The 20,000-nt window shown below is 44.7% G+C and overlaps 1 protein-coding gene across 2 annotated transcripts in view; it reads left to right on the forward strand.

Moving 5' to 3' along the window:
- hnrnpr (heterogeneous nuclear ribonucleoprotein R) overlaps positions 1 to 20,000 on the forward strand; it is a 24,097-nt gene that overhangs the window by 3,917 nt on the left and 180 nt on the right. For both annotated transcript variants that reach the window (XM_079828458.1, XM_079828457.1), the window contains exons 2-11: positions 1,953 to 2,108; positions 2,200 to 2,318; positions 5,890 to 5,997; positions 7,515 to 7,628; positions 7,726 to 7,902; positions 9,484 to 9,619; positions 9,702 to 9,907; positions 13,553 to 13,702; positions 13,818 to 13,939; positions 18,914 to 20,000. The exon at positions 18,914 to 20,000 is cut by the window's right edge and continues 180 nt beyond it. In XM_079828458.1, coding sequence (XP_079684584.1) covers positions 1,955 to 2,108; positions 2,200 to 2,318; positions 5,890 to 5,997; positions 7,515 to 7,628; positions 7,726 to 7,902; positions 9,484 to 9,619; positions 9,702 to 9,907; positions 13,553 to 13,702; positions 13,818 to 13,939; positions 18,914 to 19,523 — 1,896 coding nt within the window. In that variant the 5' untranslated portion in view covers positions 1,953 to 1,954 and the 3' untranslated portion in view covers positions 19,524 to 20,000. The remainder of the gene's footprint in view (positions 1 to 1,952; positions 2,109 to 2,199; positions 2,319 to 5,889; positions 5,998 to 7,514; positions 7,629 to 7,725; positions 7,903 to 9,483; positions 9,620 to 9,701; positions 9,908 to 13,552; positions 13,703 to 13,817; positions 13,940 to 18,913) is intronic.

A 20,000-nucleotide genomic window follows, 5' to 3' on the forward strand; every position in this document is an offset into this window, starting at 1 on the left:
ACACACACACACACACACTCTCTCACACACACACACACACTCTCTAACACACATGCACACACACACTCTCTCTAACTGACACACATACACACTCACACACGCACAAAATTCGCGAATCTCGAACGTAAAGCCAACTAGGGCTGGCCGATATATCGCATGACAAGCTGAGCCATATCGCATTAATTACCGCAATAATAATAAACGCCGCTCTATCTGAAAGCAGCTGATGGCGATTTACTACTAATCAAGAAACCGGCTTTACTGACGAGATGCGCCTAACAATGTGAAAACAGCGTTGGCGCTGCGCCAGACTGATGCTGACTGGACAGGATTTACCGCGAGTTTTCAAAATCGTGATAATCACGCCCGGTTTTAATGATAATTCATTTTTAAACGATATTAGTAACCGTCAGTACATTTTATTGTGAAACCGGTAATCGTTCCATCCCTAATGGGTAGTAGGGCTGGCATTTTTGAGAAGAATCTAATTCGAACGGATATCAAATATCAAGCAATGTATTCGAATATATTCAATATCTACGAGCGCGCCCCCCCAATTGTGCGCAATATGTCAGAAGACATGAAATGATTTTGAAAGAAATTTTGTATGATTTTGCTTAGAAAGCCTTTCTTTAAAGTGAATTTCATTTTGTATAAATTGTATCTTAATTTTAATCAACGTTTAATCAGATAATCGTCTGGATTTAATAAATAAGAAGCAAATAGTCTATAGCAGACCATAATGGCGGGAGCGATCACATGCTTTACACATGAACTGGAGCATCTCAAAAAACCCAAACTCAGCAGCTACTGTCTCACAAACATGAGAAAAATGTGAATATAAAGCTTGAAATGTCCACTTTTAAACGTTAAGGCCTGGACACACCGGGGCGATGTGTGCTCGGCAAGACTGATTTTATGCTTAGCGCCACCTAGTGGTGTTTTACTGTCACTTCAGCAGCTCCAGGCACGTGAACAAAAGCGCTGATCTCATTGGTCGGACAGTTTTTAACGCGCCACGTCAAAATAAAAAAAACGAACCCGAGGCGTTTTTTTTTAAATGGCGCTTTTAAGTCTGGCGTTTTGCGCGTCGGTGTGCACACTCGCATTGTCACGAGGCGTTAAACGTCAGCGATAAACGCGCGCGAAAATCGCCCGGTGTGAACAGGCCTTAACGAATAAAGAAATAGTCGAGCAATGCGACTGTTCACTAGTGGACGCACATCCGTTTACAAACCAATCACAGTCCAGATGCCGCCCACATGATGATGACGAGTGGACACGCGTGTGTCATGTTCAGTTCTTTAGTGCGCTCGCATAACTGCGATGTCAAACCAAAACTAACCCAATGTATCAAAACATGAACGGTTCGGACTCTCAGCTGTGGAAACGCCCTAAGAGAGCAAACTCAGGAAACTCAGCACTGGGTGCCCGACGCGCAGCTCGTAATGGGCATAATGGGAGCAGTGGCATGTACATGCATATCTTTTTTATATTTATATTGGTTTGCACGTGACTGTGTAAAACCCGTGTTCTCTCTTGTCCGACCCGTATCCGACACCGTTGGGATGTTTTTCACCCGTTTCAGCAATATTCGCGGTACTCGCTCTGCACGGCACTTTAAAAACCGGATGGTTTATTTATAGTTCGATTACGGATATTTCACGTCATGTTCGAATGTATATTCGAATATCGAATAAAAAGTGACCCTAATGGGTAGGGGAGTTTTTTCCCCTACCCATTAGGGCGGTCACTTTTTATTCGATATTCGAATATACATTCGAACATGACGTGAAATATCCGTAATCGAACTATAAATAAACTGTGTGTGTGTGTGTGTGTGGATGACCATGTCTGTCAGCCACCACTGAAGACCATTTTTGACCCAGGAAAAACTCTCTCTCTCTCTCTCCCCCTCACACACACACACACACACTCTCTCCCTCTCCCAGTAATGGCTGCTGAGGTCAATGGCAGCTCTGGTCCGGCTAAAGAGGAGGAGGAGCCGATGGATGTGTCGGTCACTCACTCCGAGAACTACCAGACTCTGCTGGACGCCGGCCTGCCGCAGAAGGTGGCCGAGAGCCTGGACAACATCTTCCAGACCGGTCAGTCCCACACACACACATCTCAGCTGGAGCTGGAGCCGCTGCAGGGGCCCGGAGTCATGAGTGTGTGTGTGTGTGTGTGTGTGTGCAGGTCTGGTGGCGTACGCGGATCTGGACGAGCGGGCGCTGGACGCGCTGAGGGAGTTCAACGAGGAGGGAGCGCTCTCAGTCCTGCAGCAGTTCAAGGAGTCCGACCTCTCACACGTGCAGGTGTGTGTGTGTGTGTGTGTGCGTGTGTGTGTGTGTGAGAGAGAGAGAGAGAGGAAGGGAGCGAGCGAGCGCTCTCAGTCCTGCAGCAGTTCAAGGAGTCCGACCTCTCACACGTGCATGTGTGTGTGTGTGTGTGTGTGTGTGTGTGTGTTAGGGCTGCAACAAACAATTATTTTGGTAATCGATTAATCTAACAATTATTTAGACCGATTAATCGACTAATCATTGATTATTGCCATTGACATCAACGACTAATCAGTAAGTTTTAAACGATTATTCCGCTTTTTCAATTAGTTAAAACTAGGGGTGCACGATATTCACAAAAATGTGATTGCGATATCGATATTAATTTCGATATTTTTAAACCTATGTAAAATTACAAAAGTTACGGAAAACGCATCAAAATAGATTCATAACAAATAAAACAAGTTCTTACAACACAAGGTTTATTCAACTGACAGCCATATTGGACTGGTACAACATGAATACATAAATACAACCCCAAATCAGAAAAAGTTGGGACAGTATGGAAAACGCAAATAATAATAAAAAAAGAAGTGATTTCTAAATTTACTTTGACTTGTATTTTCATTGCAGACAATATGAACACAAAATATTTCATGTTTTGTCTGGTCAACTTCATGTCATTTGTAAATATGCATCCTTTCCTGTCATTCAGACCTGCAACACATTTCAAAAAAAGTTGGGACAGTAAAGCATTTACCACTTTGTAATGTTGCCATTCCTTTTCACAACACTTAAAAGACGTTTAGGGACTGAAGACACCAAGTGATGAAGTGCTTCAGGTGTAATTTTGTCCCATTCTTCCTGCAAACAAGTCTTAAGGTGGGCAACAGTTCGGGGTCTTCGTTGTCCACATTCTCTATTCTCTACAGGTCGGGACTGAGGCAGGCCAGTCAAGTACCCGAACCCTCTTCCTCCGCAGCCAGGACTGCAGAATGTGTGCAGAATGTGCTTTTGCATTGTCTTGTTGAAATATGCATGGACGTCCCTGGAAAAGATGTCTTCTTGAAGGCAGCATATTATGCTCCAAAATCTCTGTGCTTTTCAGCATTAATGGAGCCTTCACAGAAGTGCAAGTTACCTTTGCCAAGGGCACTGACACAACCCCAGACCATGACAGACCCTGGCTTCTGGACTTGTTGCTGGTAACAGTCTGGATGATCCTTTTCTTCTTTGGTCCGGAGCACACGGCGTCCATTCCTCCCAAAAAATACCTGAAATACTGCTTCATCTGAGCACAGTACACGTTTCCACTGTGTGATGGTCCATCCCAGATGCCTCGAGCCCAGAGAAGTCGACGGCGCTTCTGGACACTGTTAACATAGGGCTTCCTTTGGCACAGTACAGTTTTAACTGGCATTTGTGGATGTAACTACGTATTGTGGTACTTGACAAAGGTTTGCCAAAGTAGTCCTGAGCCCATGTGGTGATATGGCTTCTAGATGATGACGATTCTTGATGCAGTGCCGCCTGAGGGATCAGAGATCACGGTTGTTCAGCTTAGGCTTGAGCCCTTGTCCTTTACGCACTGCAAAGGATTTCAAATGCAATGCAATTTTTTTTTTTTTTTATTCATTTTTAAAATGTAATTTATTTGTAATAGACATTTTAAGTGGCCCATTAAAAAGTATTATTTATTTGTTGAATTATGTTTTTAAAACGATTGTGTTAATTCCTGAAGCTCATTCCGCTCAGCGCCGCTGCTCCACCCAGAACTCCCTCATGCTGGATCAGATACAGCTCTATCTGAAATGCAGAGCTAGGGCTGAACCTGACTAAAGCTTTTTCTCTTTTCTAGGTGTTCATTTAAGCCGTTGTTCACGCTGCGCCTCCGCCTCCTTCATGTCATTGTCTGTTATAGGCTATACTATTTCCTTATTATTTATTAAATCCGGGCAATTTGGTTGATTAAACATAGATTAAAATTAACATACAATTTATAAAAAACGAAATTCACTTTAAAGAAAGGCTTTCAACAAAACCAAACTTATTGAAGTGTTATTGAACTTATTGAAGACCCCCGTCTTCTGACATTATCTTATGTGTCCTGTTCACTTTTCAACGTAAATTAAATAAAATAAAATAACATTATAATATTTAAACTGAAACTAATTACATATTTTAATGGCTACAAGTATAGTCGGCTACAGAGAAATGTCTTGAGTGAAGCTCTGCTGTGATTCGCTCATGCTCTGGTAAGGTCGGCAGGTTTTTGCGTTCATTTGTATTTCCTGTCGCTGTGCAAGCTTGTTTATTGTATATGACTGTGTAAACCTTTTATTTAAAGGTTTAGTGTAGGCCACAGTCCATTGCATTACGATTGCAAGAAGAATCAACATTGGGAAAATTGTGATGTGCAGTCCTGGTGTGTGTGTGCTGTTTAAACGAGTGTTCTCAACGATATATTTGTTGTTCTTTTGTGTTTAATGGACTCGATATTGTTTCTTATAAAACTGTGGTGACCATGCAAAAAAAAACTTTTAAACTGTTTAACTGATAGTATTAATCGATCAAAATTCATACTATCGGTTAACGGTTAAGCGGTCAATATGAGCATCCCTAAGTTCTGTCGAACAGTATTTTTATGTTTGCTGAGTTTGGTCTCTGGTGTTTGGGGCGCTCGTAGATATTCGAATATATCGCTTGATATTTGATATCCGTTCGAATGAGATTTTTCTAAAAAATGACAGCCCTAATGTGCGTGGATGTGTGACGGCAGGAGTGAGGACGTGTGTGTGTGTGTGTGTGTGTGAGCTCAGAACAGTCAAATATGTGCAGCTCAGGAAAAAGAACTTGGATGTGTCTTTAGTGAACGTGTACAGAGTTGAGTGAGAAATCAGGCGTTACAATGAGTTTGATCCGTGCAGCTCTTAAAGGGCCAGAGCTCATATTCTGTGTGAAGCAGGGCAGGAATATGCTGGGTTTTTTAACCCTAAAGCAATGATAAAACAATGAATTGTAAGTTCTGTCATATTATTCAATTACTTCTACAGTTTTTGGCCATGGTATGGATTCAGTATTGGTGTTGAGGTATTTCAGTCTGGTATCGTATCGAAGTCATCATTTTGGTATCGTGACTACTATTCTATATAACAAGTATTTGCTGATATTCTCTTTTTTTGTGTTATATTCAAATTTGAACCTTTTTTTTATTTAAATTTTTACTCTTTTAGTTTTACATTTTGTCAAGGGCTTGTTTACATTTATACTTTTTTTTATAGTACACTACTGAATACCAACGTTGCAAGTTAAATTAAATGGTTTTTAAGTAAAAAAAAATTAAAATTGTGATAAATTAGTTGATAGATTAATCGATAAATTAGTCGATAGATTAATCAATATAAAAAGTCATTAGTTTCAGCCCTAGTGTGTGTGTGTGTGTGTGTGTGTGTGTGAGTGTGTGTGACAGCACTAATGATCCATCAAGGGTGTTTGTACTGTAATATGTTGTGTATCTCCTGGTCTGAATGTGGATGAGCTGCAGCTTCCTGCCATGCCTCAGCTCATCTGACCGCTCTGAGCTATCCTTCTCTCCCATTGGCTACAGAACAAGAGCGCCTTCCTGTGTGGCGTGATGAAGACGTACCGCCAGCGGGAGAAGCAGGGCAACAAAGTGCAGGAGTCGACCAAAGGCCCTGATGAGACCAAGATCAAGGTATGTGTTCAACTGTTCCTGCCGTCAGTGTGGCAGTCAGTCACTCACCCTCTGCCCCCCTCACCCTCTGCCCACCTCACCCTCTGCCCCCCTCACCCTCTGCCCCCCTCACCCTCTGCCCCCCTCACCCTCTGCCCACCTCACCCTCTGCCCCCCTCACCCTCTGCCACCCTCACCCTCACCCTCTGCCCCCCTCACCCTCTGCCCACCTCACCCTCTGCCCCCCTCACCCTCTGCCCCCTCACCCTCTGCCCACCTCACCCTCTGCCACCCTCACCCTCTGCCCCCTCACCCTCTGCCCCCCTCACCCTCTGCCCCCCTCACCCTCTGCCCCCCTCACCCTCTGCCCCCTCACCCTCTGCCCCCCTCACCCTCTGCCCCCCTCACCCTCTGCCCCCCTCACCCTCTGCCCCCCTCACCCTCTGCCCCCCTCACCCTCTGCCCCCTCACCCTCTGCCCCCCTCACCCTCTGCCGCCCTCACCCTCTGCCCCCCTCACCCTCTGCCGCCCTCACCCTCTGCCCACCTCACCCTCTGCCCCCTCACCCTCTGCCCACCTCACCCTCTGCCACCCTCACCCTCTGCCCCCTCACCCTCTGCCCACCTCACCCTCTGCCACCCTCACCCTCTGCCCCCTCACCCTCTGCCACCCTCACCCTCTGCCCCCTCACCCTCTGCCCCCCTCACCCTCTGCCCCCCTCACCCTCTGCCACCTCACCCTCTGCCACCCTCTGCCACCCTCACCCTCTGCCCCCCTCACCCTCTGTCACCCTCACCCTCTGCCACCCTCTGCCCCCCTCACCCTCTGCCCCCCTCACCCTCTGCCCCCTCACCCTCTGCCCCCCTCACCCTCTGCCCCCCTCACCCTCTGCCCCCCTCACCCTCTGCCACCCTAACCCTCTGCCCCCCTCACCCTCTGCCACCCTCACCCTCTGCCCCCTCACCCTCTGCCCCCCTCACCCTCTGCCCCCTCACCCTCTGCCCCCCTCACCCTCTGCCCCCTCACCCTCTGCCCCCCTCACCCTCTGCCCCCCTCACCCTCTGCCCCCCTCACCCTCTGCCACCCTAACCCTCTGCCCCCCTCACCCTCTGCCACCCTCACCCTCTGCCCCCTCACCCTCTGCCCCCCTCACCCTCTGCCCCCCTCACCCTCTGCCACCCTCACCCTCTGCCACCCTCTGCCCCCCTCACCCTCTGCCCCCCTCACCCTCTGCCCCCTCACCCTCTGCCCCCCTCACCCTCTGCCGCCCTCACCCTCTGCCACCCTCACCCTCTGCCACCCTCACCCTCTGCCACCCTCTGCCCCCCTCACCCTCTGCCCCCCTCACCCTCTGCCACCCTAACCCTCTGCCCCCCTCACCCTCTGCCACCCTCACCCTCTGCCCCCTCACCCTCTGCCCCCCTCACCCTCTGCCACCCTCACCCTCTGCCCCCCTCACCCTCTGCCCCCCTCACCCTCTGCCACCCTCACCCTCTGCCACCCTCACCCTCTGCCACCCTCACCCTCTGCCCCCTCAGGCTCTGCTGGACCGGACGGCCTACACTCTGGACGTCACCACAGGGCAGAGGAAGTATGGCGGGCCGCCCCCAGAGGACGTGTTCTCCGGCCCACAGCCGGGCATCGGCACAGAGGTCTCGCTTCACTGCCACACACTCGCAGTCCTGTCTCCCTGTGGTGAGCGCGTCAGCTGATGTGTGTGTGTGTGTGTGTGTGTGTGTGATACCGCAGGTGTTTGTGGGTAAGATCCCGCGGGACCTGTATGAGGACGAGCTGGTGCCGCTGTTCGAGCAGGCCGGGCCCATCTGGGATCTGAGGTTAATGATGGATCCGCTGACGGGGCAGAACCGCGGCTACGCCTTCATCACCTTCTGCAGCAAAGACGCCGCACAGGAAGCGGTCAAACTGGTGCGAGAGGACACCGCTAACCATCATCACTAGCGTTCACTACATTAGCTGTAGCGCTAACCCTCTAACCATCATCACTAGCATTCACAACATTAGCTGTAGCGCTAACCCTCTAACCATCATCACTAGCGTTCACAACATTAGCTGTAGCTTTTTTTATCCTCCCTATTACACATTAGTTGCAGCCATTAAAATAGTTCAATTAATGTCAAAGTAGTTATATTTCGTTTTGTTTCTTTATTAAGTTAATTTAGATTTGTTAAATTCAAGTTTTTGTTCTTTAAAGTGACGACCCAGCGGCCGACAGTGAGTTAACCACACGCTTTAGCCTCTCAAATCAACACTTGTCTTGCTTATGAAATCCATATAAACACTTAAAGCATCATTTAAACGTTTAGCCTCTATCACCACCATCACAGTAAAAAGCATTTTGACAAGATGAGGCAGGCAGATCACAACGAAACGGCTACACAATCTAAACAAATAAATAAAAAACATGCAGGTTGTCTTGCCTTACACCTCTCCGTGAAATGAATATAAATCCGATCTTCAATTCCCGCGCTATAAGCACATTTAACAGAGTTCACGTTAACAAAAGCAACAGATATGAGCATTTTATTCATCAGCTCATTTCATCATCATTCTCCTGTTTACTGCTCATTATTATGACCATCATAGCTGACTCTAGTGCTGTTGTTCTGATGGACAGACGTTCTTTAAAGGGTTAGTTCACCCAAAACTGTAAATTGTGTCATTAATGACTGACCCTCATGTGGTTGGACACCCGTCAGACCTCCGTTCATCTTCAGACACAAATGAAGATATTTTAGTGTAAATCTGATGCTCTGAAAGGCCTCCATTGGCTCAACTTTACACTCTCAAGACCCTTAAAAGACACTAAAGACTAAAGTTACAAAGTCCATCTCACTACAGCGGCTCTACAATAACTTTATGAAGACGAGAATAGTTTCTGTGCGCAAAAAAACTGAAAAAAAGCTGAATCGACTCACTGATTCATAACGCTCTGAACCGCTGAATCGACTCACTGATTCATAACGCTTCGAAGCTTCATGAGGCCGTGTTTTGAAATCGTCATCACTATATAAGTCGTTATTTAGGGTTTTTTTGCGCACAGAAACTATTCTCGTCTTCATAAAGTTATTGTAGAGCCGCTGTAGTGAGATGGACTTTGTAACTTTAGTCTTTAGTGTCTTTTAAGGGTCTTGAGAGTGTAAAGTTGAGCCAATGGAGGCCTTTCAGAGCATCAGATTTACACTAAAATATCTTCATTTGTGTCTGAAGATGAACGGAGGTCTGACGGGTGTCCAACCACATGAGGCTCAGTCATTAATCACACAATTTACAGTTTTGGGTGAACTAACCCTTTAAGCCCTGACCCCCACAGCCTTGTATAATATTCGACTGCTAGCCTTAATAGCTTTAATGGTGGGCTTGAGTGCAAGTCTCAAAACGTCCACAAGATGGTGGCATTTATCAGTGAATCCGATACAAAACTGAAACCTGAGTGTTGACCGTGTGTGTGTGTGTGTGTGTGTGTGTGTGTGTGTGTGTTCCCCTCAGTGTGATAACTTTGAGATCCGCTCGGGGAAATATCTGGGCGTCTGCATCTCCGTGGCCAATAACCGGCTGTTCGTCGGGTCCATCCCAAAGAACAAGACCCGGGAGAGCATCCTGGAGGACTTCGGCAAAGTCACAGGTGGGGAAGCTGAGCCGCGCGGCTGAGAGGAGCGCTGTGGGCGTGGCTGACCTGTGTGTGTGTGTGTGTGTGTGTGTTCCAGAGGGCCTGCAGGAGGTCATTCTCTACACGCAGCCGGACGATAAGAAAAAGAACCGCGGCTTCTGCTTTCTGGAGTATGAGGATCATAAGTCGGCGGCTCAGGCGCGGCGCAGGCTCATGAGCGGGAAGGTGAAGGTTTGGGGGAACCCGGTGACTGTGGAGTGGGCCGACCCCGTCGCGGAGCCCGACCCAGAGGTCATGGCCAAGGTCAGCCGCTCACACTACTAGACTAAACACATGAAGGACTTCACTCAGCTGATGTTTATTTGCTGATGACGGGCAGGGGTGGAGATTAGCATCCGCCAGATGCGGTGATGTTGTGGCGGGTAAACTCGCTTCACCTACCGGCCACTGAGGCGGGTAAATAAAACTAGCATAGAGACGGAGCGTATTTAGGCCACGCCCACCGGGGGGGAAACAGTCCAACGCTCTCCATTGACTCTGCATTGCGTGAAGCGGCTCATTGTCATTTCGGACTTATAACAAAAAACAGAGCAATGTCTAAAAGCTGATGTGAGACAAAGTGTTCAGCAAACAAGCTAAACTACACAGAAATAAGTTTTTATAAGCTGTCGACCCAAAAAAAGAAGAGTTTAAGGAGACAAAAGTGGATAAAGTCAGTAAAGCGTGACGCTTCAGCTGAAGAATGGGTCAATCCTGACACTCAGTGTGTGTGTGTGTGTGTGTGTGTGTGTGTGTGTGTGTGTGTGTGTGTGCGTGTGTGTGTGTGTGTGTGTGCAGTAAATATGTTGTCACTGTTAAGTCAAATCTCCAAATGTCAGGTTTATATGTGATATTTCCTGTCTCTGATGACGTTCTCCTCTAGTGTGTGTAGTTCTCAGTGTAATATAACGTGTCTCAATGGCCTGAATCCACTTTTTTGTCCTTAAACACTCGTTTATTGGGTCAACAGCTTATAAAAAGTCTGGGTTTTTGGTTGTGGGTTTTGTTTAGCTTGTTTGCTGAACACTTTGTCACACATCAGCTTTTAGACATTGTTCTGTTTTTTGTTATAAGTCCGAAATGTCAAAAAGGCCGCTTCACGCAATGCAAAGTCAATGGAGAGCGTTGGATTGTTTTTCCCCCTGGTGGGCGTGGCCTTCAGATTATGGGGCGTGGCCTTCAGATTATGGGCGTGGTCTTCAGATTATGGGGCGTGTCGCTCTGTCTCTATAGCTACTGTTGCAGACACTTTTAGAGGAGGCACACCTTAAAAAAAAAAAAAGTGCCGTTACAAACCAAATTCACAATCAGTAGTAGAGAAGTTAATTTGCGCGTAGTTGCGTTTTAGCGGCTTTATTGCCATAGCGACGGAGTCTGGAGAACATGAGCTGGAAACTTGCGTGGTTTTATAAAAACATGACGAGCTGGCGTCGCGTCCACCGTTTGAACACGAGGATCTCCAGATTTACAGTATAAAACAGGCATCAATGGGTCAGTCCAGAAACTCCTGATGAACCTCAGAAGAAGAACCGCACACTTTACTGAAGCATTTCAGTCTCACACACTCACATCCGGTTTTCTAAAGGGACAGGCCTATTGTTGTTTTAAAATGGATAATATATTTATATAATATTCTATACTTTATCAGAGCTTGGCAGACAGAATTATTATATATTTTTAGGCAGGTTAATTAATAGATTATAGCCTAATTAATGTTATTATTAATGTATCATTTTAATCATGCATAATAAATAATCCTGCCATATAAAGTTTGACATTTATTAAAAGAATATTTAGATAAAAATGGGACAAATAATTACATAATAATAGTCATAATTTAAAAAAAAAATTGAAATTCAGAAGTGGTTACTGGTTCAGAATGACTGCTTAAAGGGACAGTTCACCCCAAAAATGAAAATTCTGTCATTTACTCTCCCTCAAGTTGTTCCAAACATGTATAAATGTCTTTATGTTGAACACATATGAAGATTAATTCCTGCTGTGGAAGTCATTGGTGCCCCAGTGCAGTCTGGGTATAAACTTTCCTCTAAATCTCTTCTTTTGTGTTCAGCAGAAGAAACTCATACAGGTTTGAACATCATGAGGAGAGTAAATGAGGACAGAATGCTTTAGTTTAGGGTGAACTATCCCTTTAAAGTGCACCAAATAGGCTACTAAAGAGTTCTGTAGAAATAATTTAAATAATCAAATGTAAAATAATATACAATTTTATATTGTCGTGAATGAGTGTCTCTTGAGAGCTTGTTGTATTAATTTTCACATCCAGTTACTCCAGAGTTTCCGCTAGAAAAAAATGGTGCCGGTCAAAGTGAGGTTTCGTCTTCCGGACATTTTGATGATATGCCGGTCAAATTTCGCCTCTTAATTATTCAAGTTGAGGAAAAGCAGTTTATGTAACTTAAAAAAATGACATAATCAGGCCGTATAAGCAACATGTTTATTAGCCTAACTTTCAAATAGACGGGAAAAAAAAACATGAACGTCCGATTGGCGTCAATCAACCAATTTTTTTTACTATGGTTTCATATTTCATAGTTTAACAAACCAACCCGCCTTCCCCACATAAAATATCCGAATATAGCATTGTTTTTACTCAAGCAAATTTAATTATAAACTCAGTATGTCTCATTTAGTTGGTAACATTTAAATTGGCCACCGTGTGAAATGACTCCTTGTCAAATGAACTTGAACAAACCAATGACTAGGCCTATAACATTATCTTTACACAATTATCACACTTAAAAACACTTTAGGGTTACAATTTCTTTACATTTTAAAATAAAACAATGTTATTTGAAAAATTACATACAATAGGCTATTTGAGTTTTATTAATTCTATAGAATTCCCATTATATCCCATATTTAAACTATAAAATTTTTTTTTTTTTCTGTCACATTAAATACGACGTTATAATAATTTTACATCCATTTAATTCTGCTACACTCAAAAGTTAAGATTTAAAGGATTGCATCATTAATTGTAACCGGTTTTCAAATAGTTTCATTGTTATATGGTTACGCAAACGAACTAACCTCATTCAAGCACACTTTTAACAACCCTGATTAAAATAAATAAAACATTATCTCCATATTTGTTGTATTATTATTTTTCGTTAACTCTGACTACATTATGCTGGAAAAAAAAAGAAAAATAATATTTAATAAAAACCTTTGAAATTGCCAAAGTATGGTAACACCAGTGACAAAAGTTACATGCCGTCTTTAAATAAATGCACAAAAAATAAAAATGTATTTATATATTTTACATTTTAATTAATCTAATAATGTGGTGTAAGTTTAAATGTTAGAAAAACAAATGCATTTTAAGACACCTTGCCAGGTGCCATACCAAAAGATTGACGTTGTCTTTCTGAAAAACTAAAGTCAGTTTTGTCATCACTGGTAGTAGATCGGCCAGTTCCTGATTCAGGATCTTCCTTTTCGTTTAAGGCTAGTCTGCCTGCGCCATATTTGAAACGTCTCTCTATAGTTCGTGGTTTAGCTCTATTATAGCCACTAGGCGTGCGCTTTATTTCAAATTCAACATGCGATGCTGTTTAAAAACTTTCAAACGGTCGATTCAGATTGTGTTAGGGGGGCGGGGCCGGGATTATTAGGCAGTTTTAATCTGACAATTTGACCGAAAATATTTAATTTTGTCGGACATTTAATTTTTTCCCCGGCCAATGTCCGGTTATTACCAGACAACGGACACCCTGAGTTACACATTATCGGTTAAAAACAAGAAAGTGGCTGGTAAAAACATTGAGTGTTGTTAATTTCCATCCCTGATGACGGGTCAGAGATCTGTCCCACACACACACACACACACACACACACACACACACTGAACTCATCACAGTGTCTAACGCGCGTCTGTCCCATCAGGTTAAGGTGCTGTTTGTGCGTAAACTGGCCACGCCGGTCACCGAGGAGCTGCTGGAGAAAACCTTCTCCCAGTTCGGCAAACTGGAGCGGGTCAAGAAGCTGAAGGACTACGCCTTCGTCCACTTCGAGGAGCGGGACGCAGCGGTCAAGGTTATTCCTCAGAGAACTGACAATACTACACACATGAGCTTTAGCCTAGCGTACATGCTAACCGCCATCTAGCGGAAGGTGTGATTTACCCTCGTGTGTGTGTGTGTGTGTGCAGGCGATGCAGGAGATGAACGGGAAAGAGCTGGGCGGAGAGGAGATCGAGATCGTGTTGGCCAAGCCTCCAGATAAGAAGAGGAAAGAGCGGCAAGCGGCCCGGCAGACCACCAGAAGCACCGGGTGAGCGCGCATCACACACTTCACACTAGGGGGCGACCGATACCGTTTTTTTTGTGCCGATACCGTTTTTTTTTTTTAGTGCCGATGCCGATTTTTTTAGTGCCGATACCGATCTTTTTAGTGCCGATACCAATTTTTTTTTTTGTGCCGATACCGATCTTTTTAGTGCCGATACCAATTTTTTTTTGTGCCGATACCGATCTTTTTAGTGCCGATACCAATTTTTTTTTGTGCCGATGCCATTTTTTGTTGCCGATACCGAGAATTTTTTTAGTGCCGATGCCGATTTTTTTTTCATCAGCCTTAGCCGATGCCGATACGGGCTGCCGATTCTCTTGAGCCGATATTTGGAGCCGATACTGCTTTTGCTCCCTTCTTTTACATCATAAAAATGACACACTGATCAGGATGATAACAATTTAAAATGTACAATTTAAAAAAAGGAACATTTATTGAACTAAAAAAAACAATAATTAACAAATAGTAAAAACAGGTGAGGTAGAACAAGAAAAAAAGAGTTCAGTGGTGAAAATAAGTTCTGAAAATAAATATTTAAGCATAAATAAAATAATGACACTATTGCGCACATTATCAACAAGCGAGCAGCATAATAAAGTGCACACTGACTGTACTATACTTAAAACTATTTACTACCTAGTCATTTAATGCTTACACTCTAAAAAATGCTGGGTTAAAAATAACCCAAGTTGGGTTGAATATGGACTAACCCAGCAATTGGGTTGTTTTGACCCAGCGGTTGGGTTAAATGTTTGCTTAAAACAACCCAATTGATGGGTTAGTCCATTTTCAACCCAACTTGGGTTATTTTTAACCCAGCATTGTTTAGAGTGTAGGTGCACTTCACTGAATCTCTTGTAGAGCAACACCAGCGATAATTCAGGAGAAAATCTCCCAATGCTCCACGTGAAGCTTCAGTCTTTCCACCTTTTACCATCGTGTCAATTCTCAGCTGATTTTGATTAATATGCGCGAGGGAGAGCGAGAGAGTTTGAAGACGGTGAGAGCTGCCCTGTGGACGCCTGACTGGAAATAATGCAGGGGAAAAAATATCGGTGAACGCAGCAGCCTTATATCAGCCGATACACGTAAAAATCACAAATATCGGTGAACGCAGCAGCCTTATATCAGCCGATACACGTAAAAATCACAAATATCAGTGAACGCAGCAGCCTTATATCGGCCGATACACGTAAAAATCACAAATATCTGTGAACGCAGCAGCCTTATATCGGCCGATACACGTAAAAATCACAAATATCTGTGAACGCAGCAGCCTTATATCGGCCGATACACGTAAAAATCACAAATATCGGCGAACGCAGCAGCCTTATATCAGCCGATACACGTAAAAATCACAAATATCGGTGAACGCAGCAGCCTTATATCAGCCGATACACGTAAAAATCACAAATATCGGTGAACGCAGCAGCCTTATATCAGCCGATACACGTAAAAATCACAAATATCGGCGAACGCAACAGCCTTATATCAGCCGATACACGTAAAAATCACAAATATCGGTGAACGCAGCAGCCTTATATCAGCCGATACATGTAAAAATCACAAATATCGGTGAACGCAACAGCCTTATATCAGCCGATACATGTAAAAATCACAAATATCGGTGAACGCAGCAGCCTTATATCAGCCGATACACGTAAAAATCACAAATATCGGCGAACGCAGCAGCCTTATATCAGCCGATACACGTAAAAATCACAAATATCGGTGAACGCAGCAGCCTTATATCAGCCGATACACGTAAAAATCACAAATATCGGTGAACGCAGCAGCCTTATATCAGCCCATACACGTAAAAATCACAAATATCGGTGAACGCAGCAGCCTTATATCAGCCGATACACGTAAAAATCACAAATATCGGTGAACGCAGCAGCCTTATATCAGCCGATACACGTAAAAATCACAAATATCGGCGAACGCAGCAGCCTTATATCAGCCGATACACGTAAAAATCACAAATATCGGTGAACGCAGCAGCCTTATATCAGCCGATACACGTAAAAATCACAAATATCGGCGAACGCAACAGCCTTATATCAGCCGATACACGTAAAAATCAAAAATATCGGCGAACGCAGCAGCCTTATATCAGCCGATACACGTAAAAATCACAAATATCGGTGAACGCAGCAGCCTTATATCAGCCGATACACGTAAAAATCAAAAATATCGGCGAACGCAACAGCCTTATATCAGCCGATACATGTAAAAATCACAAATATCGGTGAACGCAGCAGCCTTATATCAGCCGATACATGTAAAAATCACAAATATCGGTGAACGCAGCAGCCTTATATCAGCCCATACACGTAAAAATCACAAATATCGGTGAACGCAGCAGCCTTATATCAGCCGATACACGTAAAAATCACAAATATCGGTGAACGCAGCAGCCTTATATCAGCCGATACACGTAAAAATCACAAATATCGGCGAACGCAGCAGCCTTATATCAGCCGATACACGTAAAAATCACAAATATCGGCGAACGCAACAGCCTTATATCAGCCGATACATGTAAAAATCACAAATATCGGTGAACGCAGCAGCCTTATATCAGCCGATACACGTAAAAATCACAAATATCAGTGAACGCAGCAGCCTTATATCGGCCGATACACGTAAAAATCACAAATATCTGTGAACGCAGCAGCCTTATATCGGCCGATACACGTAAAAATCACAAATATCTGTGAACGCAGCAGCCTTATATCGGCCGATACACGTAAAAATCACAAATATCGGCGAACGCAGCAGCCTTATATCAGCCGATACACGTAAAAATCACAAATATCGGTGAACGCAGCAGCCTTATATCAGCCGATACACGTAAAAATCGCAAATATCGGTGAACGCAGCAGCCTTATATCAGCCGATACACGTAAAAATCACAAATATCGGCGAACGCAGCAGCCTTATATCAGCCGATACACGTAAAAATCACAAATATCGGTGAACGCAGCAGCCTTATATCAGCCGATACACGTAAAAATCACAAATATCGGTGAACGCAGCAGCCTTATATCAGCCGATACACGTAAAAATCACAAATATCGGCGAACGCAACAGCCTTATATCAGCCGATACATGTAAAAATCACAAATATCGGTGAACGCAGCAGCCTTATATCAGCCGATACATGTAAAAATCACAAATATCGGTGAACGCAGCAGCCTTATATCAGCCGATACACGTAAAAATCACAAATATCGGCGAACGCAGCAGCCTTATATCAGCCCATACACGTAAAAATCACAAATATCGGTGAACGCAGCAGCCTTATATCAGCCGATACACGTAAAAATCACAAATATCGGTGAACGCAGCAGCCTTATATCAGCCGATACACGTAAAAATCACAAATATCGGTGAACGCAGCAGCCTTATATCAGCCGATACACGTAAAAATCACAAATATCGGTGAACACAGCAGCCTTATATCGGCCGATACACGTAAAAATCACAAATATCGGCGAACGCAGCAGCCTTATATCAGCCGATACACGTAAAAATCACAAATATCGGTGAACGCAGCAGCCTTATATCAGCCGATACACGTAAAAATCACAAATATCGGCGAACGCAACAGCCTTATATCAGCCGATACACGTAAAAATCAAAAATATCGGCGAACGCAACAGCCTTATATCAGCCGATACATGTAAAAATCACAAATATCGGTGAACGCAGCAGCCTTATATCAGCCGATACACGTAAAAATCACAAATATCGGCGAACGCAGCAGCCTTATATCAGCCCATACACGTAAAAATCACAAATATCGGTGAACGCAGCAGCCTTATATCAGCCGATACACGTAAAAATCACAAATATCGGCGAACGCAACAGCCTTATATCAGCCGATACACGTAAAAATCACAAATATCGTTGAACGCAGCAGCCTTATATCAGCCCATACACGTAAAAATCACAAATATCGGTGAACGCAGCAGCCTTATATCAGCCCATACACGTAAAAATCACAAATATCGGTGAACGCAGCAGCCTTATATCAGCCCATACACGTAAAAATCACAAATATCGGTGAACGCAGCAGCCTTATATCAGCCCATACACGTAAAAATCACAAATATCGGTGAACGCAGCAGCCTTATATCAGCCCATACACGTAAAAATCACAAATATCGGCGAACGCAGCAGCCTTATATCAGCCCATACACGTAAAAATCACAAATATCGTTGAACGCAGCAGCCTTATATCAGCCCATACACGTAAAAATCACAAATATCGGTGAACGCAGCAGCCTTATATCAGCCCATACACGTAAAAATCACAAATATCGGTGAACGCAGCAGCCTTATATCAGCCCATACACGTAAAAATCACAAATATCGGCGAACGCAGCAGCCTTATATCAGCCGATACACGTAAAAATCACAAATATCGGTGAACGCAGCAGCCTTATATCAGCCGATACACGTAAAAATCACAAATATCGTTTATCACGATTATTTCTGGGACGATATATCGCGAAACAAAAAGTAGTTGTTGTAAATGTTGGGGACACTTGTGTTGTTTGAGGAGGTACAAATGGCCTCATTAAAATTCACAAAAGGGCTCGATTTCAAAGCCACAATCCCCTGTTCCGCTGCACATATAAACGAGTGTTAAAGCCGTTCCACAAGGGAAAATGTTTATTTACTATTTATTCAATTTTTTATTTTTTTATTTAGGGTATATTTTTTACCCTTAATTTCCATGATCTAAAGAATAAAAAGGTTTGTAAGTGTGTAGGTCTGCATTATTGTGCTGTTATATTAGGATTATATATTCCGTGGCATAGAATGACAACAATATTGATTATCGCGATTATTTCTGCGACGATATATATCGCGAAACAAAAAGTAGTTGTTGTAAATGTTGTGTTGTTTGAGGAGGTACAAACGCCTCCGTTTCCTCCTGTGCAGGTATGACGACTATTATTATTACCCCCCTCCGCGCATGCCTCCTCCGGGGCGCGGCCGTGGGCGTGGCGGGCGCGGCGGCGGTTACGCTTACCCGCCCGATTACTACGGCTACGAGGAGTACTACGACGACTACTACGGTTACGATTACCACGACTACCGGGGCGGCTACGACGACCCCTATTACGGTTACGACGACGGATACACCATGAGGGGGCGGGGCAGCCGCGGCAGCCGTGGAGCTCCGCCTCCTCCCAGAGCCCGCGCGGCCCCGCCCTCTCGCGGCAGGGGCGGGTATCCCCCGAGGGGCGGGGCTCCCATGGGGGCGGGGCGTGGCGGCCGCGGGGGGCGTGGCGGGCCCTTCCAGCCTCCCAGGGGCCGCGGAACCAGAGGCGCGCGAGGGAACCGCGGCGGGAATGTGGGCGGGAAGAGGAAGGCGGACGTCTTCAACCAGCCGGACTCCAAACGCCGCCAGACCAACCAGCAGAACTGGGGCTCGCAGCCCATCGCCCAGCAGCCGCTCCAGCAGGGCTCCGACTACGCCTCCAGCTACGGCTACGCCAACGACACGCTAGAGTTCTCCCAGGATTCCTACGGCCAGCAGTGGAAGTAGAGCTCCTGTGCCCCGCCCTCCTCCTGAGAAACCCCATCGTGATTGGCCAGCAGTGTTTGTTTGACTTTTCTATCCTCCAATAGCCTGTTAGATCCTGTCCGTGGCCCTGAGCAGCTCTCAGACTGACCACTTTTATCCCCACATCTCCTTTGTTTTAAACCCACAATGAACATTTTAAAAAGAAGACATTCTGACCTTCCGTGTGAGAGGACGTTCAAATCATGAAATGGCCTTCCAGAAAGATGTGTGTGTCCTCGTTCTCGTCTCTCTCAGTGCTAGTGGCGTAGGGACCCGCTGTAAATAATGGCTGTTGACTAGAGCTTCGTTTCGCCGTTACGTTTTTTTTCCGTTGTTTTTTTTTTTTTTGCAGAAGTGGAGAAGAGAATCCACCAGAAGGAAGAAAAAAAAAAGTTTTGTAGCAGGATTTGCTGTTTAAGTGTCTGTTTAGCATTTCTAGAAGTAGTTGAATTGTGTTTT

The sequence above is a fragment of the Gobio gobio genome (genome assembly GCF_949357685.1).
Source record: "Gobio gobio genome assembly, chromosome: 11".
NCBI lineage: Eukaryota > Metazoa > Chordata > Actinopteri > Cypriniformes > Gobionidae > Gobio > Gobio gobio.